Raw genomic sequence first — 26,123 nt, forward strand, 5'->3', positions numbered from 1 at the left:
CTGTTTTGTAAAACCTGCTGTTTTCAGATGCATAGACTAAGGGGCAGATTTATCAGAATGTGAGATTAGAGCTCAATACATAAAACTCACCCATGTTCTATGTATTCCTATGGGATATTTAGAAGTGTATTTATCAATGGGTGAAAGTTAGAATTCACCCATTGGTAAACATGCTTCTTCAAATCCCATAGGAATGAATAGAACATGTGCGAGTTTTTGTGTATTAAGCTCTAAACTCACATTTTGGTAAATCTGCCCCTAAGTGTGCCCCCCCTAATTAAGGGCAATTAGAAAATATAAGCTTCATAGTTTTTTGACTGGTGATTATCGAGTAAGGTAACATGCCCTGCTTTTATATTCCCTTCTTTTCACTCTCACCCAAACCTTTTTTTGACATATTTTTGTTCTCTTTGTAATTTTAGGTAAACGTTTTGCATCTGGATCTGCAGATAAAAGTGTCATCATATGGACATCCAAACTGGAAGGAATTTTAAAATACACGTGAGTTATACATTGCAGAGGTGATTGAGTCCAGCATTAGGGGCAACTGTGCGCCCCACACCGCCTAAGTAGCGCTTTCCAATGCCTAGGGAACGCTCTCTCTATACTAGAGGATATGAATTTTGGATCTTAAATATACTGGGGATAACCAGGACAGTGTTTTGAGTGCACTGTTATATATATATATATATATATATATATATATAGCACATAAAGCGCATAAAGCACTCACGGCAATAAGTATATAAACAGTCCGTTTAATCATCGCATCTACGCGTTTCGACCCCCACTGGATCATCATCAGGATAGGGAAAGGAAGTGAAGTGCATACATAAATACAAAAGTGAACTAATCAGTGCTCACAATTAATTAACATGTTCAATGCCAGCGTCTGAAAGTATTTTATCAATTTGAGTGATCAAAAGTCACTGTTAAAACACCCACTCTCTCATAACACCATATATATATATATATATATATATATAAACTTCCAAGTAAATGCCGGCACTCACGTATAGATAAGTTGCTGTTGCCTGGGTGCAGGTCCAAATAATGTTGAGGGTGCTTGAGAGAGGGTCAGCACTCACAGGACTTATACAAACAAATTATTTTATTAAAGAGGAGACTAACGTTTCGGCTAGCACTCTAGCCTTTTTTTTTTTTGAAAAAGGCTAGAGTACTAGCCGAAACGTTAGTCTCCTCTTTAATAAAATAGTTTGTTTGTATAAGTCCTGTGAGTGCTGACCCTCTCTCAAGCACCCTATATATATATATATATATATATATATAGACATCAGGAGAGAGCCGGCACTCACATCAATCAGGTCACAATATCCTGGGTGCAGGTCCAGATAAAGAACTAGATACAGCAATGAAGAGATCTGCATCAGGGTGACGATCCTGAGTAGATTGAAATGTGTAGATAGTATGCTTAAATAAATAACTGACTTATTGGACACTAAAGCCGTGAGTGCTTTCTATTTGTGCTGGATATATATATATATATATATATATACAGTGGAGAAAATAATTATTTGACCCCTCACTGATTTTGTAAGTTTGTCCAATGACAAAGAAATGAAAAGTCTCAGAACAGTATCATTTCAATGGTAGGTTTATTTTAACAGTGGCAGATAGCACATCAAAAGGAAAATCGAAAAAATAACTTTAAATAAAAGATAGCAACTGATTTGCATTTCATTGAGTGAAATAAGTTTTTGAACCCCTACCAACCATTAAGAGTTCTGGCTCCTACAGAGTGGTTAGACACTTCTACTCAATTAGTCAACCTCATTAAGGACACCTGTCTTAACTAGTCACCTGTATAAAAGACACCTGTCCACAGAATCAATCAATCAAGCAGACTCCAAACTCTCCAACATGGGAAAGACCAAAGAGCTGTCCAAGGATGTCAGAGACAAAATTGTAGACCTGCACAAGGCTGGAATGGGCTACAAAACCATTAGCAAGAAGCTGGGAGAGAAGGTGACAACTGTTGGTGCGATTGTTCGAAAATGGAAGGAGCACAAAATGACCATCAATCGACCTCGCTCTGGGGCTCCACGCAAGATCTCACCTCGTGGGGTGTCAATGATTCTGAGAAAGGTGAAAAAGCATCCTAGAACTACACGGGAGGAGTTAGTTAATGACCTCAAATTAGCAGGGACCACAGTCACCAAGAAAACCATTGGAAACACATTACACCGCAATGGATTAAAATCCTGCAGGGCTCGCAAGGTCCCCCTGCTCAAGAAGGCACATGTGCAGGCCCGTCTGAAGTTTGCCAATGAACACCTGAATGATTCTATGAGTGACTGGGAGAAGGTGCTGTGGTCTGATGAGACCAAAATAGAGCTCTTTGGCATTAACTCAACTCGCTGTGTTTGGAGGAAGAAAAATGCTGCCTATGACCCCCAAAACACCGTCCCCACCGTCAAGCATGGGGGTGGAAACATTTTGCTTTGGGGGTGTTTTTCTGCTAAGGGCACAGGACAACTTTATTCGCATTAACGGGAAAATGGACGGAGCCATGTATCGTGAAATCCTGAACGACAACCTCCTTCCCTCTGCCAGGAAACTGAAAATGGGTCGTGGATGGGTGTTCCAGCACGACAATGACCCAAAACATACAGCAAAGGCAACAAAGGAGTGGCTCAAGAAGAAGCACATTAAGGTCATGGAGTGGCCTAGTCAGTCTCCGGACCTTAATCCAATAGAAAACCTATGGAGGGAGCTCAAGCTCAGAGTTGCACAGAGACAGCCTCGAAACCTTAGGGATTTAGAGATGATCTGCAAAGAGGAGTGGACCAACATTCCTCCTAAAATGTGCGCAAACTTGGTCATCAATTACAAGAAACGTTTGACCTCTGTGCTTGCAAACAAGGGTTTTTCCACTAAGTATTAAGTCTTTTTTTGTTAGAGGGTTCAAAAACTTATTTCACTCAATGAAATGCAAATCAGTTGCTATCTTTTATTTAAAGTTATTTTTTCGATTTTCCTTTTGACGTGCTATCTGCCACTGTTAAAATAAACCTACCATTGAAATGATACTGTTCTGAGACTTTTCATTTCTTTGTCATTTTCAATAAAACCACTTTTTCTTTTGTATCAAGTCCCTATGTGTGCGGCACTCTTTCTATTATATATATATATATATAAAGGTGCTTGAGAGAGGGTCAGCACTCACAGGACTTATACAAACAAATTATTTTATTAAAGAGGAGACTAACATTTCGGCTAGCACTCTAGCCTTTTTCAAAGTGGTGAATACAATAAACACAGTGTCTAAAAAGCACAAAGTGGCGGGAAAAAGTGGAGATGACATCATCAAACGTCGCCAGAGACAGAATACCAGAGATTAATCAATAAAAAACTGAAAACATGCAATAAAACAAAAAACAAAAAAGAAATAATCAATACAAGCAAGTAATCAAAAGGTCTAAGCAGCAGCTTAAACAGAAACAAAAGTATCAAAATTAACACACTACTGTAGCTAGCTGTCAGGGATGAGCCGAGAAAGTAACAAGTTTGTATCAACACAGTTCTGTTTCACATGAGCCCCATGAGTTGAAATAGACCCATAATCAAGAAAACTTGGTCAGTAAATGGAAACTTAAATAGGGCTAAAACGGGTTGCTATGGTAACTGGTTGCCTTAGTAACACTACAATTTTTACACCACTCCCCATTGGGACAGTAGGGGGTAAAGTATAAGTACTCAGAGGTTCATCACAGTAAGTTAATTTGATTACAAATCCATTTATGTGGGGTGTGAATATACATACAAGGGACAGGTTGCTAGGTTGCCAGTATCATAGCAACCAGACTCAAGTAGGTTAAAATGCCAGGTTAATAATCAAAAACACTTGTTGTAGTTCATAAAACATCGGAGTCATTATTCTTGCAGAGGATAACACATCCCTATCTATAAAAGTAGGAGAGAATACACAGGTGTGATTTGATATGGAAAGAAAGTGACATGTTGTAAGCTATCTCAAAGTAGAGCAGCGCACCGTGAGAGAAGTAGAGATAAAATAAAGGTAAGTGGCTGAGGAGAGGAACCTCTGATTGAAAAAGCCAAAGAAGAGGTATTGTTGGAGTGTCGCAGTCCACGACAGAGGGTTAAGGGCACCCATTGGAGGGTTTCAGACTCAGGTGGGTACTACACACAGAGTTGTCATGGTCAGGTGGTCAATTGTGGAGGCATCTTGTCACCAATAAGTATAATAGATGGTGCAAAGAACCAAAAGGACGCTGGATACTAGGTGTGGTCCACCACCTGTCAAAACCCATACAGGAATTAGGGTGTAACCAGGGGTAAGGGACACACCACCCGTCCAATAAAGCATCCAGTGGTGACGAACAGGTGTACCCAAATGTGGTTAGGCAGAGTATAATCAACCCTTTAGTGTCAGGGTACTTGTTGGTGAGTAAAAGGTTAGCAGGAAACATTGTAGACCAGACCAGACAGAGAATTTAGGGCCCATAATTAGCCATACTGCGTAATACAATGAAAAGATTATATATATATATATATATATATATATATATATATATATATACATATGACAACAGTCCCAGGTTGGATCGAAACGCATCCATGTCAATGGCACAATGATTGAATAATAAATATTTTTAATTTTTTCATGTTAAATGCCGTGAGTCCTTTGCTTTTGGTTGCTATATCTTATTGTAAGGGGTACATGGTCAAAATGTGATTCAGTGGAGGACCTGCATTGCTGTTCAAATTACTGTAACAAAATTCATTATCACAGGATGCATGGTATTGTAATAATAAATGTGTTTACTGTAATGTTAATGGTAAATCTAAATAGCTTGTGTTTTGTGTATGTTGACCATCACATCTCTACACCTGATTTTCAGAAACAAAATATTTTTTGAAAATCCACTTCTGAAAGTATTTTTTTTTGTAGTACTAGAATGAGGAGCTAGTGTTAATGCAAAGAGAGGAAGAAAAGAAGTCCAGTCTCATCATTTAGTATACAAACAGAATATACTTTGTGTTTAATTAGGTATATTAAAAGGCAATGCAGTAATAAACCTTGCTTATAACTGATTGCAATAAATTAACCTTACTCTTTGATTTGCAGGCACAATGACTCTATCCAGTGTGTTTCTTATAACCCAGTTACCCATCAGCTGGCTTCATGCTCCTCCAGTGATTTTGGTGAGTAGTTTGCTTTGGCTTATAGTTATGGTATTATATCCCCATGAGTGAGCTGCCTGCAGACAGATATCTTATTCTTTTACATCAGGTCTTTGGTCTCCAGAGCAGAAATCTGTTTCCAAACACAAAGTAAGCAGTAAGATCACCTGTTGCAGGTAATTATATTACATTCTCAATCCAATATTCAGTCTTTCTACTGCAGATTTCAGTAGTTTGTAATTAGAGATATAAATAAATATTCACATATACAGTTATGGAAGCTCAGATAAACATATTTGCCCATGGGCAGTAACCCATAGCAGCACCCATCAGTGACTGACGTTTTAGCCAACTACAGGTAGAAAAATAAATGCAACAATTGAATTGGTTGCCATAGGTTACTGCACATGGGCAAATTTGCCCAGTGTTGATAAATGACCCCCACTGAGCTGCTAGTAGCAGCTGCTTTTTCAAAGCTACTGAACTCCAGAAAATACCCTGTCATAGAGAATACCGAGAATTGCCTCTAATTGCTAAAACCCGCAGAGACAGTTATCAGTAAATGATCAGCATTGTCTATTTTAGTAGCCATGACAAGTAACTGCTACTAGTAGCTCTGTGTGTCTTCACCCTAAAGAACTTCTATAATAGATGGTTGCTGGAGATTCAGGATAGCCTAGCAGTGCTTCCAGTTGTCCTCAGGTTTGATTTCCAAGTACAGTTCTCCTCCCTTACACAAAGCAGGCAGGGACAAGTGTGGGAGTTCTTTCTAGAAAATTCAATGCAGTGTGATCACAGCATATATCTGAAACATCATCTGTGATCAAAGTATGTTCATTATTGTAGGATCTCATGTGTAGAAGAAGCTTATATGGCAGGAATGCATAGTGCTAGAGTGAGTTATTTTGTTCTGCTGTATCTCACTTGTATCATTTCCTTTAATTTTTCTTGAAACTGTAGCTGGACAAACGATGGGCAGTACCTTGCTTTGGGGATGTTCAATGGTGTAGTGAGCATACGTAATAAAAATGGAGAGGAAAAAGTTAAAATAGAACGTCCTGGTGGAGCACTGTCCCCCATATGGTCTATCTGTTGGAATCCATCCAAGTAAGTGTCCTACATGTGGCCCAGCACTGGCAATCTATAAAGGGGCTGTAGTAATATGCCATAGACAGTCACTATTTATTGGGCTGGGTTGTGGCTGTTTGGGCTTCTGTGTACTTCAAATGTTCAGGTAGATTTATGGAATTATCACGTGAAGACACATCTTTTTGTATACCCAACAGACAAGGAGAGGGAAGGTTAGGTAGCACTGTTGGTTATTCATATTGCTAGTATGTCACACTATATTTATTGTGCAAACACTGATTATTGTCATTGAATGCCTCGTTTCTAAAATGATGACAACTTTATGTAAATTCTTTCCTCGTTTTCTCCATTTTTCTTTTGCCCTGTAAGAGATGACCACAATGACATTCTGGCTGTGGCAGACTGGGGACAGAAGTTATCTTTCTACCAGCTGAGCGGTAAACAGGTACCTACTGGAATGTGATTGTATTTTAAGTAGGGATACAGTAAATCCACTTGGGACCTTGTCAAAATCATAAAACATTTTGCAAGATCCAGATTTAATCAATCCTTTAGAATTCATATAAAGTTATTGTCTAACAAACTCTATGATGTCTCTGTTCCCTGCAGGTGGGAAAGGACAGAGTCCTGGGTTTTGACCCGTGTTGCGTCAGCTATTTCTCCAAGGGGGAATATATCATTGTCAGCGGCTCTGACAAGCAGGTGTCCCTCTTTACTAAGGATGGTGTGCGATTGGGGCCAATTGGGGAGCAGAACTCCTGGGTGTGGACATGTAGAGTGAAACCTGATTCTAATTATGTGGTAAGAGATTTGGTCTTGGGTCTCTTTAGTGTATGCCTCCTAGGCCAGATTACTAAGTTTTTTCTTTTCCTGGGCAGGTAATTGGTTGTCAAGATGGAACTCTTGCCTTCTATCAGCTGATCTTCAGTACGGTTCATGGCCTTTATAAAGACCGATATGCTTACAGGGACAGCATGACCGATGTAATAGTGCAACATCTCATCACTGAGCAGAAAGGTGTGTAGCAAAAACATCTGAGTAATCAGATTTCCCTTGAACTACAACATCAGCAGGTTGCCCTTCACTGATCTGGTTTGACACAGTTCTCAGACTTGCAAGTAATAAGGGATTGTACCTGGAAGGGTGGCATAATGCTGGGATAATAGAATTTTTTCTTTAATGCAGAAAATATATTGAAAGGGCAAAGCAAGGAAGCCTGTGGGTATGCAAGTTTCAAGCATCCCAGCAGTTAGGGATTTCAGAGCTGTAAAAGGATATAATTCAGACCGAAAAATAGCATTAACTACATGCAGAAATTAGGGTTCTGCTATAGAATGAAGAGTTTGGCAAAATCCAGCAGATACATTTCAGTAGGAGAGAAAGGAAATATACCTGTGCTGGATCAAGTATAAAATAAATCCAGTTTCCCTGGGCAGGTGTTGAATCAAGATACCCAAGTATATAACATGATTTCCCTTAATCCATTTATATTAAACTGTAAAATAGTGAAATAGAGTTTCCGTTTATTGGTTGACTAATCAAAATAGTTGCTATATACATTTTAAACTTTTTGTAGATAATGGCCATTTGGGTTGGACATAACCATGTATGGCGCTCTTGCTAATTCCACTTCTATTTACCATTTTTGTAAATGCTGTGCATATGCTGCATGTCTGTGAATATATTAATTTCTATATACACCTGTAGTAAGAATAAAGTGTCGGGAGCTGGTAAAGAAGATTGCAATATACAAGAACAGACTTGCTATCCAGATGCCAGAAAAGATCCTGATCTATGAGCTCTTTTCTGATGATGTGAATGACATGCACTACCGGGTGAAGGAGAAGATTGTCAAAAAGTTTGAATGCAATTTGCTGGTGGTGTGCTCTCACCATATCATCCTATGTCAGGTGGGCAGCTATTCAGAGATGGGATGCTGTATGCTTTCATCACATGCTTTACTAATGGAATGCTATAATTAAAGGGGTAATTTCCTGAAAGTTAAGGTGGCCATACAAAGGCAGATTTACGCTGCAGATTCAAGCCCTTTAGACCAATTCGGCAGTAAATCTGCCCATGTATGGGCACCCCCAATGGGCCTCCCCGATTGATAGCTGGCCAAAAATCGTCCAGGTGTCTATCCGGCAGGTTTGATTTTCCTGTTGGATTGGGCACCACATTGGCTCATTGCTTTAGTCTTTGGTCCGATGGCTCCTATATCTCGTTATAAATTAGCCCAATATCGCCCACCTTAGGTGGGCATATTGAGAAAAAATTTGCTTGTTTGGCAACCTCACTAAACAAGCGGATATTAACCTGTATGGCCACCTTTGCAATAATAACATTTTGCAATCAATCTTAATCTCTGCCGCTAGAATCCTTCTGCTCTCTTCTAAGAGGTAACCTGCTCATCCACTGGTAAAATTCCTGTTATGGCTGCCTGTTAAGCAAAGGATAGCTTAAAAAATCCTTCAAACATTCAATGTTCTGCACTGTCTACTTGTACATTCCTGGTTGTCTCCTGCACTCTTTTCAGAGCCTCGATCTTTTTACACCATCCACACCCACTGCTATCTCTCTGCTTGCAGCTCCTTACCTCTGGCATTCTGTCCCTGAATTCCTCTGTAGGGAACTTCCTCTGAATCTCTTTAAGAATTCAGATCCTACCTTTTTTAGCACTAGAATATAACTTGTCTGGTCCAGTCCTAGCACTTAAGGTCATTGCCCCTTTGATTTGTGTCTGTATGTTATCCACCCACTTAGATTGTAAGCTCTACAGGACAGGGACCTTCTTCCTACTCTGTCTTTTAGCACATGGCACTTAATCTCTGTATATTGTACTTTTTATCACTATTTGTGTTACTTATTTACTATTGATTATTATGCTTGTAAACTTCCTGTGTGTACTTTTCTACACTGTAAAAATGTACAGCTCTGTGTATTCATTCACACTATTCTGAATACACAGAGTAAAGGGTTCCAGATATTTTAGTTAAGAAAAGTAAAAGCAGCTGGGTACTGGGTTGCTAGGAAAAGGCGTTCGCAAAAGAAAAGTAATTAATTTGCCCTGAATGCCTGAGAAAATGCATGGGGGACTTAGGCTAAGGGCCAGAAGTTTAAGATTTAGGATAAATACTTGTTTGCTGTCCTAGATACGAGAAAGGCCAGTTAAGAAGAGATTTGTTGTGAACACTGTTCTGGAACAATAATATAGTCTCTGATATGACAATGTTTCACATATTTGTACACTTATAACTGGAACTGAGAGGTCTGAACACAATTGCCCTAAACCGTATGTAAGCAGATACTTTTACAGTTTGCTGTGTCCCACTCTAAACCAACTAGAATTACTATATCTATACTGCTTGCAGTTTGAACCGCTGCCATTTGCTGGATTCAGCCTTATTGATCACCTTTGTGTCTTTGCAGGAGAAGCGGCTTCAGTGTTTGTCCTTCAAAGGTGTGAAGGAACGAGAATGGATGATGGAATCTCTGATTCGCTATATCAAAGTCATTGGGGGTCCTGCAGGGAGGGAGGGTCTCCTGGTGGGACTGAAGAATGGGCAGGTAAAGAAAACACATCCATTATATCTGTAATAGTTACGGTAACCTATGAATGACCTGCAGTCTGACACTCTTCCAGAAGGTGGCGCAAATGCTCCAGCAAAGGTTTTTCACTTACTGAGCTAACACTGATTAGGGTGTCAACTGCAAAAAGGAAATGGTATATAGGGACAGAAATACATACAGCACTCTGATATTTATTTCACTGTATCATTATCAGGGCATGATTAATCTTTAGCAAGCAACTTTCATATGTTGGTTAATCGGTGCAGCAAATGTAACTGAAATTTGGACCTTCCTCTGCCATGAGAGGGAATTTCTGCCAACCCTCCTCATTAGTAGCTAAAAACTGCAACTTTATTTTTTCTCCTTAATGGTCCAAGTTGCAGCTAATAATATCAGATAGGATGAGAAGGGGCACAGTCCGAAAGGGAATTGAGAATCTGATCTCTGTGGCACTCCGTTATTTTTCAGCAAAGAATGGCACAAAGGGTATTATCAGTTACAAAACTGACCACCAGGTGGTGCTCTATGTCCATGTAATTTTTAATACACTAAAATAAATTCAGTTTGTAACAAAACCATTTTAGTTTAAGAATATTTTGATTATTGCTAATATTAAATTATGATTCATTTTTGTGCTTTCCAGATTTCTGTTTCAGTGAAAAATGTATGTTCTTCCCTCTCCCATCAGATCCTGAAGATATTTGTGGATAACCCATTTGCCATCACGCTGCTCAAGCAGGCAACATCTGTGCGGTGTTTGGACATGAGCGCTAGCCGCAACAAGCTGGCTGTGGTAGATGAGCATAACACCTGCCTAGTGTATGATATTACAACCAAGGATCTACTATTCCAGGTGAGAAACCTTCCAGACTTTGGCAGATGGGTAAATGGAGACACTAAACAGAGCTTTCTCCTGTGGAGAATTTCGGACACCAGCGATTCGTGCTGCAATATGCTCACCTGCTGGATTGTAAAGGGAAAACAGATAGAAATGTATAAGCAGAGTATATCTTCCTTTTATAAAGTCTGTAGATAATTGTGTGCAGAAAGAATTCCAGCACACCTTTACTAATGGTAGAGGTGTAAAGGACCTAATACTGAGTAGTACAAAATTGCACATTTTATGGCCCATTTATAATTTATCAATACCAGGTATTGTCCGTGTTGTGCACTTTGCCCAATGCTCATCTCTGTCTGATGCAAGGGATCACTCTATTTAATGGCTGCCATAGGAAGGTAGATGCAGGGCTCACCAGTGCCACGTGCCCCAATTGCTTCCTAGCTTGCATGTCTAAGTGACTTTCATGTGCCTCCTTCAACCCCCCCCCCGATGCAACAATGCAGCCAATACTGCATGCAGAGTGAGACACAACTCTTACTGTTCAGTTTAGGAGCTGAAAGTGCTGTGCCCAAGGGGATGCTTTGTGTCTTTTTTTTGTGTTTTGCACCTGTACATAGTGGGGCTACCGTATTTCTGGCTGTTCTTTTATCCATAGGAATCTGTACAATATCTGTAATGGTGAACAATTCTTCCAGTTGACATAGTGTAGGGGCCTTTGCTTTAAGGAAATGCATGGGCTTTAAATGGTGCATTTTTGGGCCATAAGTACTCTTGCACTTGTGTCTGAGGCAAGAGTAAATAAGGCCTCAGGTTTAGGTAGAGAATATTCTGTGCGCAGATTAGCCGGACATATATACTTTCTATGCTGTCCAATATTTTGTTTTTATGTAATGGGCTGATTATTCAGTAAACTGATGTCAGACATAGAGGCCAATAGAGCCATTGGGCAAACTGCAGAGCACAAAATCTCTTTGAGAGCTACATTTACTTTACAGGCATCCAGCTGGACAGCCTTGGTCTTATAAAAAACAATTAGAGGATAAACCATCCTTATAAAAAGAATATGGTCTTCCTTTAATAGATTTCCCTTTATTCCCCCTTTGGTAGTTCTGGGATATAAATGTGAACATATTCTGGCAGGCTCTGCAGTTCCTTTTGTGTTTGGCATTCCATCAATGGGTAAGGATTATGTTTCAGTCCTAGGCCCAGACAATCTCCACAGGCTTTTAGGCTGAAATGTGGATAAGGATATTTGACTTTGTATTACTTACTAGCACAGAACTGTTACTGACATCAGAATTTCCCCATCAGATTGGAGGTACTTCTAACATTATGCCCAATTTTATGTTAACTTTGCCCTAGTCAGAGGTATAGTCACTTAAATATTTATGCACATTGCACTTTTCTGGCACTGCAGTCATAACATCACCATGTCAGTTAATTACCGAGTCCTCCCCGGGTAAAAATAAATAAATATATAACCTTATTGAATCTGAACCCTAACTACCATATTTAATATTTGGGAGATAAAAAGAGCATTATCAGTGCACTCAAATTATCAACATGATGTTTAGGCAGAGGTTTTCAGTTCAGCAGGGATCTCTGCATCCTAATTGGTCAGTATATCAGGGATAGGTAGTCAGTGGGTACAGTGCTACAACACCCTAAATCCCTAGGAAGCTTCTAGACTGGACAGATAGAGTATTGGTGTATGTATGTATATCTTTATTTATAAAGTGCTACTTATGTACGCAGCGCTGTACAGTAGAATACATTAATACAAACAGATAATAGATAAATACAAAGTATAATAATAAATAGATAAATACAGCAGCAATTAGTATGTCTGTCCTTACACTCAGACTGGAGTATCATAAAGAAAGAATTGATTTAATCCCCTTATGTTATGACACCAATTTGTATTTATTGATTTCCCCAGGAGCCCAATGCTAACAGCGTGGCATGGAACACACAGTGTGAGGACATGCTTTGCTTCTCTGGAGGTGGATACCTGAACATCAAAGCCAGTAACTTCCCCGTGCATCAGCAGAAACTGCAGGGCTTCGTAGTGGGCTACAACGGATCCAAAATATTCTGCCTGCACGTGTACTCAATGTCTGCTGTAGAAGTACCTCAGGTATTAAGGCAACAATATCATATTGTGTCTGCTGCTCCATCATTATGGGTAGTTTTATACAACTGCTTGGGAACTTCCTTGTCAGCAGGTGCTCTGTTCTCTCTTTTAAGGATAAGTAAACCTTTTAAATAAGTGAATGTAAAATTGATGAAAGTAGTATTCTAAGCAATTTACATTTATTATTATTTAACGAATAACTAAAAGAAAATCAGATCAGCCCTCTTTTTTTCTCCTGACAACTCTCCCTGTTGTAAATTAGTAGGATGCTGTTTATTTTTGTGCACTTGTACATTTTGTATATGTCCTGACCTGTCTTTGCACACTCTGCAGTCTGCTCCCATGTACCAGTACCTGGAAAGGAAGATGTTCCGAGAAGCCTATCAGATTGCCTGTTTAGGGGTCACTGATTTGGACTGGAAGGAGCTGGCAATGGAAGCACTGGAAGGACTGGATTTTGAGACAGCAAAGAAGGTGGTGATCTTTTCCTGTTTGACAGGATGCGCCGTCTGACATTACACTGTTTGTTTATTGCAGATTTTCCAGGCTTAGAGGGTTCGAGGGACATCCTGTCATTCAGTGTCCATCCTGTCTTAGATGTGGATGTGAAACTGCTGACACAATATAACAGATACACAGACACTTATACATCCCTTTTTGTAATAACCCTGGGTTGACCAGCAGAGAGGTCCAACAGATTTATTTACAGAGAAAGCACTAACATGCACCCTGATATGAGCAATACACATCATTTACCAATAGCGGTTATTTACTAATAGTAATATCTTTCACATTGTGTACAAACTTTTATACTTGGAGGGGTCCTGTTTAGAGAACATGCATGAATGTGTTCTTTGTATTTGGGTTATACAGAGGAGTGTATGCTTGCCTAACAATTTTAATTAATGTAAACCTATTGTATGGCATTTTATTAATATGTGTTAATAATAATCATGATCATCCCAGGAATATTCCAGATGGCGTGGTTGCTTCATGAGCTGCACTGTGCATACTATAGTTTTGCCCAGATATCCATGTTTTGGTGTCAGAAAGTTCCCCCTTGCAATGGAGTGCCAGTGACAGTGTTATTTGACAACACTTGGAGAAGCATTTAACTATGCCCCACCATTTCCACTAGTAGTGAATTACAGGGCTGGAGTCAGCGATACATGGCCAGGGGCACTGCAGGAAGGTTGTGGCCTAAATTAAAGGGGAAGAATGTATGTGATTCTTTTATTTCTTACCTGTGACCCACATGAAATTCCTCCTCATGCATCTCCCATTCAGCAGTCTTTAGAAAGCCTTTTTCTACTGCTGATTTTGCAGCTTTTAGTGAAGTGCCTAAAGGAGGGGGTCTTTTATTTTAGGTCAGCCTACAATACTGGTCATTCTTTGGCCACATTTAACTTGTTTTATGTTCAAAAGGGTGGAAGTTATTGTTATTAACATTTGTTTATAAAGCGCCAACATATTCTGCAGCGCTGTAAAGTAAGTGGGTTTCATACACTGGACATACAGAGTAACATATAAAGCAACTAATAACCGATACAAGAGGTGAAGAGGGCCCTTCCCAAAAGAGCTTACAATCTACAAGGAAGTTGTAATTCTGTATCAGCTGGAGGGCTCCAGTTTAGACATTCTAAGTGTACTGTATATACTGCATATCTAACAGATTTTAAATTATATATGCTCTTGTTTTATTTTATCTGAATTCTTCTTCCCCCCAATAGGGCCCCTGTGATGCTGGGGCTTTCTTCTTTACCACACTCTAAAACCACCACTGAGCAGTGTTCTTAGCCTAATATTGCACCCTGTTTTTTTCTGTGGTGGCAGAAAATGCCAAGAGATGAAACCTCAATATGTTCAATAGTATCACCCCAATTTTAGACACTAAAAGGAATGACATCTGCTTGTCACTGAACACAGGGGGCATTTCAGTCACCCCCTAAATACATGGGGTGATGTCAGGCCATAGCGGGACATGAACCATACAGAATCCAATTTTCTTTGTTCTCTTCACTTCCTTTTCAGCTGAATAATGAGCTTTTCCTGGCTGCCTGCTGGTCGATTGTTGTGTATGTCAGGAAGTTTAGTTACTCCTAGCCATTTTTATAGAATTACTTATATTTCAATTGTTCTTAATATTGTAAAGACTAGAAAACGTGTTTTTTTGATGCAGCAATAATCATTGACTCACTGCTCCCCTACAGTTACAAATGAATAAATGTCTTTGTGTTTCTCATCAGGCCTTTATACGTGTGCGAGATCTACGCTACCTGGAGCTGATCAACAGCATAGAGGTAACAGATCAGTCACTAAAACCCATTAGCCATTTTCTATTCTCCGCCTTCAAGCAGTTGCACTTCAGTACTGCCGTGCTGTAGAGCAGCAGGGGTAAATAACTTTGCTTTTCACTATGTCTGTGGGCCTGAGCAACAACACAGACATTCCATTGCCACGCCGAGGTCACAGGCCCCTGGGAGAGGCAGTGAATACTGTGCAGGTCTTTCCTTTTCTTTCCTCTGCTCTTGTTTCCAGTTCAGTAGCATTACATCATTGTCATTATCTTCTGCATTTACATTTCCTCTGCTGTTAAATTTTGTTTTGAACATTTATTCCAGCTCCTTCTATTTTCAACCACAACCCAGTGGGATTTTTTTTAACCTTTTCCTGTCAGCATGTGCCATATCTTCATGCCATTTTGGGATCCCTTTTGCCAGTATTATGTTGACATTTCCTGGACAACAGGAAGAGGGAGTTCAGGGCTCCTTACTGATGTGCTCTCCAGTACTTACCTTAAAAAAAATGCATCTGCCATAACCATAATGCCTTTATTTCTTCCTAATGCCTTGTGAAGATAATAGCTCCACTGCAGGGCTGGTTTTAGAGCATGGCAGAAGGGACTATTTGCCCTTTATTGTGCAATGCTTATCATTTACATTGGCCACTACCTTCAATCACCATGGTTAGTTTTATCAAATGCCAATGAACCTGCATTTATGGTTGAGGAGTGCGGAAGGAAACAGGAGTACCCAGAGGAAAGCCACATAGACACAGACACAGGCACAGCCACACAGACATTGGGAGGACATTCAGCTGCCTTTTAGATAGTGCCCTAGTTGGAATTGAACTCTGGACCACAGAGCTAGAAGGCAGTCAAACATTTAGTTAGGGTTTCCCTTTATATAGATTTCAGATATATGCTATTGGTGTAGAATTTAGAGTTCTAGAATATCCAAAGCAGCAATAAATATCCCAAGTGTCTCCCTAACTGGCCTTCAAAATGGGATTCTAGGACTATCGAAGGCAGCATATTAATTTTTTTACTGCTTTGGGTATTCATTGAATGTAAAACTGATGATAGTTCTATTCTAATCACTTTTGAAAATGATTATTGCTTTTTTTTTTAATTCTGAGATATTAAGGTTTAAAGTACTGAAAATATGAATGAATTTTGTCACAACAGAGCCACCTGCTGGTCAGTTTCACAATTTTGTCAAAGTTTTCAGGAGAAAAAAAGAGGGCTGATGTTTTTCTATTTAGGAAGGGCATGAAAAAAGTTACCTGAGGTTTCTAATGTTTTACCTAACCAGAAAAAGATTAGGTCAGTCCTCTTTCTTTCTCCTGAACACTCTTACTAAAATGACCAACAGTGGTACTGTTGTGACAAAATTCATTCATATTAACAGTACTTTAACCATTAATATCTTGGAATTAAAAAAAAAAATATATTGTACTTTCTTACAACCTTTGGGTTCATTTACTAAGCCAATGCCATTTTCTAGACAGTATTTATTAAGTAATACTTATTATGTAATTGGCATTAACTTTTGTTTCCCTCTCTGCTTATGGTTTTCTCCTAAAGCAGACCCCTCATCAACATAAGCTCTGGTTGCTCAGATGTACCCTCTGAACTATTACATATTCCATATCTTTCATTTTTCTTCTAGGAGAGAAAAAAACGAGGAGATGCCAATGACAACCTTTTCCTGGCAGATGTGTTTGCCTATCAGGGCAAGTTTCACGAGGCAGCCAAACTCTACAAGAAAGCGGGACAAGAGAGTAGGGCACTGGATATGTACACAGACCTTCGCATGTTTGAGTTTGCAAAGGTACTGACAGTACCCAGCAGAAACCATGATAACTTGGAGCAATTGTCTGTCTCTGTTCCCTGTTTTTATTCTCTTGGCGAGCTTCAAGGGTTGTTCACATTTGAGCTAACTTTTAGTATGATGTAGAGAGTAATATTCTGAGACAATTTGCAAATGGTCTTCATTTTTTATTATTTATAGTTTTTTAATTATTTCAGTTTTTGTTCAGCAGCTCTCCCATTTGGAGTTCCAGTAGCTATTTGGTTGCTAGGATCCAAATTACCTTAACAACTGGGGTGTGGTTTGAATAAAAGACTGATAAATGAATAGAAGAGGGCCTGAATAGAAAAATAAGTACTAAAAAGTAGCAACTATAAAACTGTAGCCTCACAGAGCAATAGTTTTTTGGTTGCTGGGGTCAGTGAAAGCAGCAGAAGAAGAAGGCAAATAATTCAAAAACTATAAGAAATAAATAATGAAGACCAATTGAAAAGTTGTTTAGAATTGTTCATTCTATAACATACTAAAAGTTAAATTAAAGGTGAACTACCCCTTTACAAACTGATGTAACTATAGAGGAAGTATACCCCACAGGGGGTATGGGAGGCCAGACAGGAGTTGCAGTGCACTGGGCCCCTTACATTTTTTTGCAGGAGGGCCTGGCACCCACTAGTCACGCCACTGTATTTAATTCTGTGATAAGAAAGCAGTTACCGTATCCTCCTTTCTCATTTGGAAGAAGTTATGAGTATATATATATATATATTATGTATATTTCAATCAATGCTGCAGAATAGCAGCTATTGTAGCTTAATTGTCATAGCCTTTAGTATAGAGAAATCACATGTGAATGCATTATTTCTTGCAGTATTATAAGCAATTATAGTGCTGGTGTCTTTCTTGACCCCATTTTTCTTTTTCTTAGGAATTCCTAGGATCAGGAGACCCAAAAGACACAAAAACCCTGATTACAAAACAAGCAGACTGGGCCCGAAACATCCGGGAACCACGAACAGCAGCTGAAATGTACCTGTCGGCAGGGGAGAACATGAAAGCAATTGAACTGAGTGGAGACCATGGCTGGGTGGATATGTAAGTGTTACTTACTTTGGGTAAGAAGGCTCAAGCAATGGGCATAGTGCAGTGTGTGAAGTGCTGTTAAGAGTCAACATGAAATGAGTGTATAGAAAGTAGAACTTGGTTGTGGCATGCTGTGTTAGAGGAAAAGGGTACACAAGGGATTTAAAGCCTGTAGCCCTTCAGTTGTTGATGGACTAAAACTCTCTACCTCCTGACATTCACAAGGCTGGACATTTTGTTCATCCAGACCAGTTTAATTCACCCTTCAAATTATTATAGAATCCTGGAACCTGATTGCAAAACATAGGAAGATAACATCATTCACGGTTACGTAAGCTGCTCCTCCTGGGGCACTAATCTTAAACTAATTGTAGTGGGAGTAGGAGCAGGGTAGAAACATCTGCACCGTAAACCTGTGGGTAGGACCTCACTGCACCTAAGCCTGAAAACATTGTTCAGCTGGTCGTGATTTCCGTTCTTTCTGTTTTGCTTTTTTCCTCCAACAATGGCATCGGAAGAGGTGTGTGTGTGTGTAGGGATCTCCTCTGGGTATTTCACCTACACAGACACAAAAACAAGCAGGAGGATGTAGCATTAGCACATGTGGGAAGCAACACTTACTGCATTCTCCAGCTGCTCATGACAATCATTGGCTATCTTTAGCCCTTTGTGTTGTCCCCCTCATACCTGACAAAATGACTGAATTGGACAGGAAGGAGGCTTTGTGCAGATATACAGAGGCAAAACAGCATCACAACTTCCTATGGAAAATTCCCCCACTGATCATCTTTTTTCCATTTTGCAGAGGGTTTGGTTAGGGTGGTGTTATATCTACAGGCAAAGGGCTTGGAGGGGTTATATACAGCCAGCATCAGTATTTCTGTTATGGACAAAGACTTTGTAGTTATTTTTTGTCACATAAGATTTATTCAAAACACTTTTATCATGTGGTCAGTGTTTAGCATTGCTGCCTTTCCCAACCACACAGAGCAACCCACCAGTGTCTGCCCCTTTCCTCTGTTCCGCGCTTGGTGACCACCATGCCTTGAAGAATCATATCCATTGCTGTGGATGACCAAGTTGTAAGGCCACAAAGGTGGGCCAGTCACAATGTATGATTCCAAATGGGTCAGACTTAAAGGATTTGAGATGGTTTGAATAGGCTGCTGATGTGACTTAGAATAACTGAGGTATGTCTTTATTACATATGGAACAATACTATGGGGGTTATGTCATAAAAGACACCAGGGCTCATTTATGATTGCACGTGCAGTTGCAGTCCTGCAAATTTCCCTGCAGATTGTTGCACTCAAAACCTATATACATTAAAGATACTTGCCAGGCCAGAACTGGCAATCTCTGGATTCTGGCAAATGCTAGAGGGGCTGCTGTAAGATGCCATAGACAATCACTATTGGGCTGCTTGGGGCTGTTTGGGCCTCTGTGTACGTGAAATGCCAGGGCCTATGCTGCCCTTCCTGTTCAGAATCAAACGCATTTATACCTATTGATGCAAATGAGCTACCACCATCTCTGGACCAGGCAGTAGCTCCAGGGTTCCCTCAACTCCCTACATCAATAGGCCACACGTGTCACTTGCATGGCGAACTCTGGAAATTACAGCAGTCAGGCTTCAAAAAGCACAGTTGTGTTCAATTTATGCTGAAGTGCAATCACTGTTTTAATTTTGATGTATCAGGTGAAATGCCCCTTTGTGACAGGAAAGATGCTGGAATTCTTGGGAAAGAACGCTGCATTATGGGGAAAAAAAACATGGCAATTTTATATAAAAAAAGACCCGTAGCAATTGGTGCACACGCGAACACAGCATGCAAAGTGCAAAAAAATGGCCGATTGCAGCCTCTTTTGCACTTTGCATGCTGCGCTCAAGTTTGCAAATGAACCCTAATGTGTGTGGTTAATAATATATCTACTTTTATATGTTTTCACTAATGCGCCGGCAATGCAGTACTATGTATAATGTCCTTAAAGTTGTTTCTCTTCCCTGCATACATCTAAATGTTTATTTTGGCAGTGAGGTGTTCTGGTGCTGCAAATGCCTTGGATTTAAAGAATAGGAAGTGAACAGCACTATCCGTTTATTATAGAAAATAAATAAAATGGTTTCCCAGCCCTTAATTACATTATTTTTGGCTCCAAGTCACATCTGCCCAAAGCCAGCTCTGTGTAAATATCCCAGCTTAAAATTACAGTGACTTGGTCTTTTAGTTACAAGCTACTGCCTATGTAATTCACATCTAATACACAGTGTACATTAGCAGCAGATTGGCAGCCACTCTGAGCAGCTCTATAGTAAATGTTGGCTATAATGGGTGCAGCTAAATAGAATTAAGCCGGCCATACACACACTGATGAGGTGTCATACGATATTCGGTGCGTGTATGGCGGCTCGATGAGGCGACCGATATCGCAAAAGGCTGCGACTTGTTGATCGGCAAGGTCAAAAGATTGACCTAGCAAAATCTATGTTCAGAGCTGAATCGGCAGAAGGAGGTAGTATTCCTATTGTTTCTACCTCCATATCTGACGATTCAGCCCTGAACGAACAGGAGTACACAATCGATTCTGCGGAGGGGTGAAGGGAGGGCTGTGTTGAAGAGTCTGTGTGCGTCATGCTCCTCCAAAGATTTTTTATTGGGGGGACCTGGTGAACAGTTCTTACCTAACATTTTGGCCCCCTCCCTTTGGCCTCCTCCTTTTAACCCATTTATTGCTCATTACTTCCATATACATGCTCTGTGCTGCTTCTAGGACAGGTATCGGAACCCTTATCCAGAAACCCGTTATCCAGAAAGCTCCGAATTACGGAAAGCCCGTCTCCCATAGACTCCATTATAAGCAAATAATTCTGAATTTTAAAACTGATTTCCTTTTTTTATGTAGAAATAAAACAGAACCTTGTAATTGATCCCAACTAAGATATAAATAATCCTTATTGGATGCAAAACAATCCTATTGGGTTTAATTAATGTTTTATTAATTTTTTAGTAAACTTAAGGTATGGAGATCCAAATTATGGAAAGACCCCTTATCCGGAATACCCTTGGTCCCGAGCATTCTGGATAATGGGTCCTATACCTGTACTAGCTTGTGGCATGCTGGGAAAAACATGGCAGGGTTGCATCATCATGAAATATAGGATCCATCTTTATAAACCAGAAATCTGGATACATTGCTGCTATAATTGTAGCCATATGTGGATCTCCGTCAGTGCATCAGGGCTGCAGTCACAAATGGCTCTTTTTACGAATTTACTGTTGAGAATGACTGTTGTTTAAAGCTCCTCTGAGTTCCTCACACAGCAATAAATAATTATTCATTAAATCAGGGATAATCTCCTCCACCCATACAATATAGGGATATTTGAATTCAGCCAGACGTCTACAGCTTTAAAAAGGCATATTTAGTCACAAAGAGGGTTGGCCACAGCTTTCCACAATAAGATCACCAAGACTGCTAAAAATATTGTTTGTTGCTGCAAACACACCCATAACTTAGCATAACAACAGGAAGGGAAACAGTACAGCCAAGAGAAAAAAGGAGGCACAGACCATTCCTGAAAGCGGGGATCTGTTGAACTCAAGGTATTGCTTGCTTGTCAGTGGGATGTTGGGATTTGTAGTCCTTCAGCATCTGCAGGACCATTTGTCAATATTTATGTTAGCTCTTTCACCTTTACACCCTTGCCTTCTGCTGGGTAAAATCTCTTAACAAATGAATGGCATCCTCTTTATCATACCTCTCCAAAATACCGATAGCAAATCAAAATATATTAGGCCATTCATCTGATCTATGAGAGCTGTGCCCACTCACGCTGCTAACCTATCCAAACCCAGTCCACTTTCCAGAAAGACCTTTTTAGGTCCTTAAAAAAATGAGTGTTTTGCCTGGTATCATTGGGAGAGACTCTGTATAATGCCAGCTTTAGCCTTCCATTTCAGAAGGCACTATTTTGAGGGAGTCTGTTGCTTTTTTTTGGCATCTAAGGCGGCCTTTTTTATGTAAAACTTATAACACTGATGTCAATTATCATTTACTAGGTAGAGCTGTAAAATCCTGGCTGGTTTGCAAGCCCAGTGATGTGGCTTCCCATTAGGCCCGGAATGGCAATCTGTGGCTTCTGGCAAATGCCAGAGGGGCTGCTGTAAGATACCATAGACAGTCACTGTTTTTTTTTAAATGCCAGGGATCTGCTTCCCATATGTCAAAAATGGCTTTCAGCAGTTGAGCTGAGACATTTATATGGTTACAGCCAAAGTGCTGACTTGATGCACTCGATGATAAAGTGAAATCTGGTTGTGCCATTTCAGGCTGATTGAGATAGCAAGGAAGCTGGACAAGGCTGAGAGGGAGCCTCTGCTGAAGTGTGCATACTACTTTAAGAAGCTGCAGCATCATGGTTATGCAGCCGAAACCTACATGAAGATTGGAGACCTGAAAGCACTGGTCCGACTATATGTAGAAACTCAGCGTTGGGAAGAGGTGAGAAACTATTGATTTCAAAATGTATCGTTAAATATAGAGCTAAAGTGGGCATTGGGCAAAGAGCTTTTCATTTTATGCAGTATCAGCGGTAACTTTCACACCCATTTCACGTGATGCTATGGCTCATCAACTCGGGTATCTAAAGCTATACAAGGACTAGCAAGTTGTGTTTCACATGTGTATATATATAGTTTATATGCTACTTGCACCCCAGTGAATTCTGTTTACCAGTTGTCCAAGGCAGCAGGACTTCCAATTCAGTGACAAAAGCCAGGCATCTTTTAAAGAGCAGATATGTACATGTACTACATGCAATAATTAATCCTGAAATTAGAAGTGATAACAAAGCCGCTAAAAGGGAAAAACACCATTTTGATAAATATGAACCAGGCACGAACAAACGCAATCGAATAAAGAGTTTAAGTCCTTGGACAGGCATTCCTCCAGTGAGTTCTGCATTAAGTTATCTGAAGCCACCTCAGGAGTTAGGGAGCACTGCAAGTTAGACATTCGAGATGTAAACATGAAACCATTATAAAACGTTTTCTTTTTAGTTGCCTCATCTGTGGTTGGCAGCCTACTCAAATAATAGCTCCTAAACCTGGCCACTGATGTGAGATGTGTATGTTTGAATGTGTACAATTATACTTTCCATAGAGTGGAAGCCTGAGCAGCAAACTGTTTATCTCACTTCTAGGCCTTTGCCCTGGTAGAGAAGAACCCGGAGTATAAAGATGAGGTGTATATTCCTTATGCGCAGTGGCTGGCAGAGCATGACAGATTTGAAGAGGCACAGAAGGGTAAAATGAGATTGTTCCTGTTCTAATCCAAAGAGATTACTGCACGTCTCTGTTTTCTGGGATTTAGAGGACAAAGGGACTGTACCCATGGAGCTGCACCTCTTCACCCTTACAGATAGGGGGCAGATCTCCATGTGAACATAGATTCTACCAGACTGCAAATATTAGGTCAGATGACAATAGATGTGGCTCACAGCTGCTCTCAAGTTATGTTTCTTTATATTCATAGTAGTGTCTGCTTTTATGCATTTATGTAATGCACAACACTGTATAGCACCGTATATTTTGTGCAAGAAAATTAATGAAAATCAATTGGTTCCCAAAATACATTCTGGTTAGTATAGATGCAGTGGCATAATTAAATTTTACTGGACCCCAAAGGAAAAATAAAGTTTAGGCCCCAAAACTTGAGGAGTATGATCTGTTTCAACTTGAACATGATTCAATTGCTCATGATCAATCCCAGTCCAACACATATACTGCTTGTTCCATGCCATTAAGTGACCATTAACCTTTTCTCCAGTACTCATGTTGTCTGAAACCATTGCTGTGTCTGGTATAATCTGGAGTCTGAGCATCTTTGGAAGCAGTATAACCTTTGTTTTTTCTGTTGCTGCTGTAGTTGAATAATACAATACACTGTGGAAATGGTGTTGTGTTCTAAAGTGTTGGTTTTCGTTAGTATCCTACCGTTTCACAATACACACTTTTTTCAATGTCTCTCTCAGCATTTCACAAAGCTGGCCGGCAGGACGAGGCGGTGAGGGTGCTGGAGCAGCTTACCCACAATGCAGTGGTGGAGAGCAGGTTTAATGATGCTGCCTATTATTACTGGATGTTGTCCATGCAGTGCCTGGAAATTTCAAAAGGTTAGTTGGATGCAGGACTGTACATAAACGTTCCCAGATAGAATTTGCTGTTGAGGACAGAACTGTCCTTGATACTCGGGAAGCAGACTGGTCACAGTAAGTGGGAGGTGACAGGGCAGAGTTCAGCCTGGGGTTAGAACTGTGAAGAAAACAGTCACTGATACGCCAAAATCTTCATGTCTATAACTTAGTTAAAAGCTAAGGGTGGCTCTGATAAAATGTTATCCCATAAATTGGGATTTGAAACAAAAATGACCAAAAAATAACTCATCTGGTAAAAGAATAGCATCTGGTAATCTGTGTGTCTTACATCCCTGCTCTGGAAGAGCAGTTTAGTTATTTGTGTTTATTGACAAGTATTTATTCTTCTTCTTATGATTTGGTGTGGTCCCTTCTGCAAGTGATTGCCTCTCTTAAAAGTTTGTTGTAAAATGTCAAAATGGAACCCATGATTTGATCTTGTACATATAGCAGAGTGTAATTAATAGCAGTGCATTATGCACCCTTACCCATAATACTCTATATATAGCAGAATGCAAACACTAATGGTACGTCATGCCCTTTTTGTTTTAGACAAGGAGGAGAAGCAGGATGCAATGCTACAGAAGTTCTATCATTTTCAACATCTGGCAGAGCTTTACCACGTCTACCACTCCATTCACAGATATACAGTTAAGTCAGTGTAAATAAACATTGGTATACACAGAACAAGAACACGGAAAGAATTGAAGGACTGTCGTGTTTGGAATCATTTTGTCAAAATATTCGCAGTCTCTTGCTGATCTCAACAGCCTAGGGGCTCTTTTGTTAAGGAGACGAATGCTTGAACCCACTTAGGCTAATGCCTCGGGGGGCTGAGTCTCAGCCTGCGGATAAACACAGGACAAAAAATCAGCCCATAAATTGGCAATCCTTTCCCTGTGCTTGCACCCGTAGCCATTGCATCGGCCTAGGTGCAGGTGCACTGAGCGGATTTCGGCACCAAATGCTTACTCAGTCATTTCATAGCTGAAATCTGCTTCATGTGTCTGCACCCGGAGCCAACACAATGGCTCCAGGTGCAGGCACAGGGAAAGAATGCCAGCGTAGGGTTGATTCAGCCTCACGTGCCACTAGCCTTTAAGTTTGCTTTCTGTTTACCACAAGGAACAAAATACTATACAAAAATTCCAGTAACTGTAACTCCTGGGATGAATTCACAAAACTCACCAGTAAGAGGTCCAGTTGTGCATGCTTCAAGCCTTCAGCATAAAGAATGTTTACAACAATATTATTTTATGGTGTAAGTAGCTGGCACAAAACTTAATTTAATTTAATAACTTAGTTAAAGCATTCTTTTATTTAAAGAAAAAACATCTAAAACCAAAAAGCCTTATGTGTTTCATGCCTAAAAACAGGGGGACTTTATCAGGCTAAAAATAGGCTAAGAAATAGGCTAAGAAATAGGCTAAGAAATAGGCTAAAAACTTCTTGAAACAACCGTGAATTTAAAGGTAAGAACACCAATTACCATACATTGTTAATTATCGAATTGTAGAGCACGATTGATCTACCAATCACCAAGGGATTTACAAAAGTTAATGGATGCACATGCATATGTACTTATAATTTGAGACTCTTTAACTTTTACAAAACAATATACTTGTAATATAGAGTAACCTAGTGAAACCTGGCTCCAATATACCGGTACACCGTAAAAAAGTGTAATATACACCTAAATAAGTGTCCAGGTGAGGCACAACTTGGTAACATGGCTGCAGGGTGCACCAAATGCCAATGAAAGCCCTGCATTAACCTTCTGTTTGAAGTTACCAAAACTACAGGTTCTGGCTGCACCTTTAAACTCACCATGAGACTTGAGAGCAAGGTATTCCTCCCATGGAAGCCATATGCTATGTCACTTTGCATCTAGCTGCCCTTCCTTAAGGGCAAACACTGTGGCCATCAGAATTCCAACAGTCTCATTTCTTTTTTACT

At 40.0% G+C, this 26,123-nt stretch overlaps 1 protein-coding gene across 4 annotated transcripts in view; it reads left to right on the plus strand.

The window, feature by feature from the left end:
- The window catches only part of ift122 (intraflagellar transport 122), a 53,523-nt gene that overhangs the window by 2,946 nt on the left and 24,454 nt on the right, over window positions 1–26,123 (plus strand). For all 4 annotated transcript variants that reach the window (XM_012960529.3, XM_012960530.3, XM_031899786.1 and 1 more), the window contains 19 exon segments: window positions 423–501; window positions 5,111–5,187; window positions 5,276–5,342; window positions 6,127–6,273; window positions 6,625–6,700; window positions 6,865–7,056; window positions 7,134–7,272; window positions 7,963–8,165; window positions 9,685–9,822; window positions 10,514–10,678; window positions 12,606–12,803; window positions 13,134–13,274; window positions 15,047–15,100; window positions 16,751–16,912; window positions 17,817–17,983; window positions 22,303–22,474; window positions 23,175–23,277; window positions 24,006–24,146; window positions 24,720–24,817. In XM_012960529.3, the coding sequence (XP_012815983.1) occupies window positions 423–501; window positions 5,111–5,187; window positions 5,276–5,342; window positions 6,127–6,273; window positions 6,625–6,700; window positions 6,865–7,056; window positions 7,134–7,272; window positions 7,963–8,165; window positions 9,685–9,822; window positions 10,514–10,678; window positions 12,606–12,803; window positions 13,134–13,274; window positions 15,047–15,100; window positions 16,751–16,912; window positions 17,817–17,983; window positions 22,303–22,474; window positions 23,175–23,277; window positions 24,006–24,146; window positions 24,720–24,817 (2,519 nt within the window).

Source organism: Xenopus tropicalis, chromosome 4 (genome assembly GCF_000004195.4).
Source record: "Xenopus tropicalis strain Nigerian chromosome 4, UCB_Xtro_10.0, whole genome shotgun sequence".
Lineage (NCBI taxonomy): Eukaryota > Metazoa > Chordata > Amphibia > Anura > Pipidae > Xenopus > Xenopus tropicalis.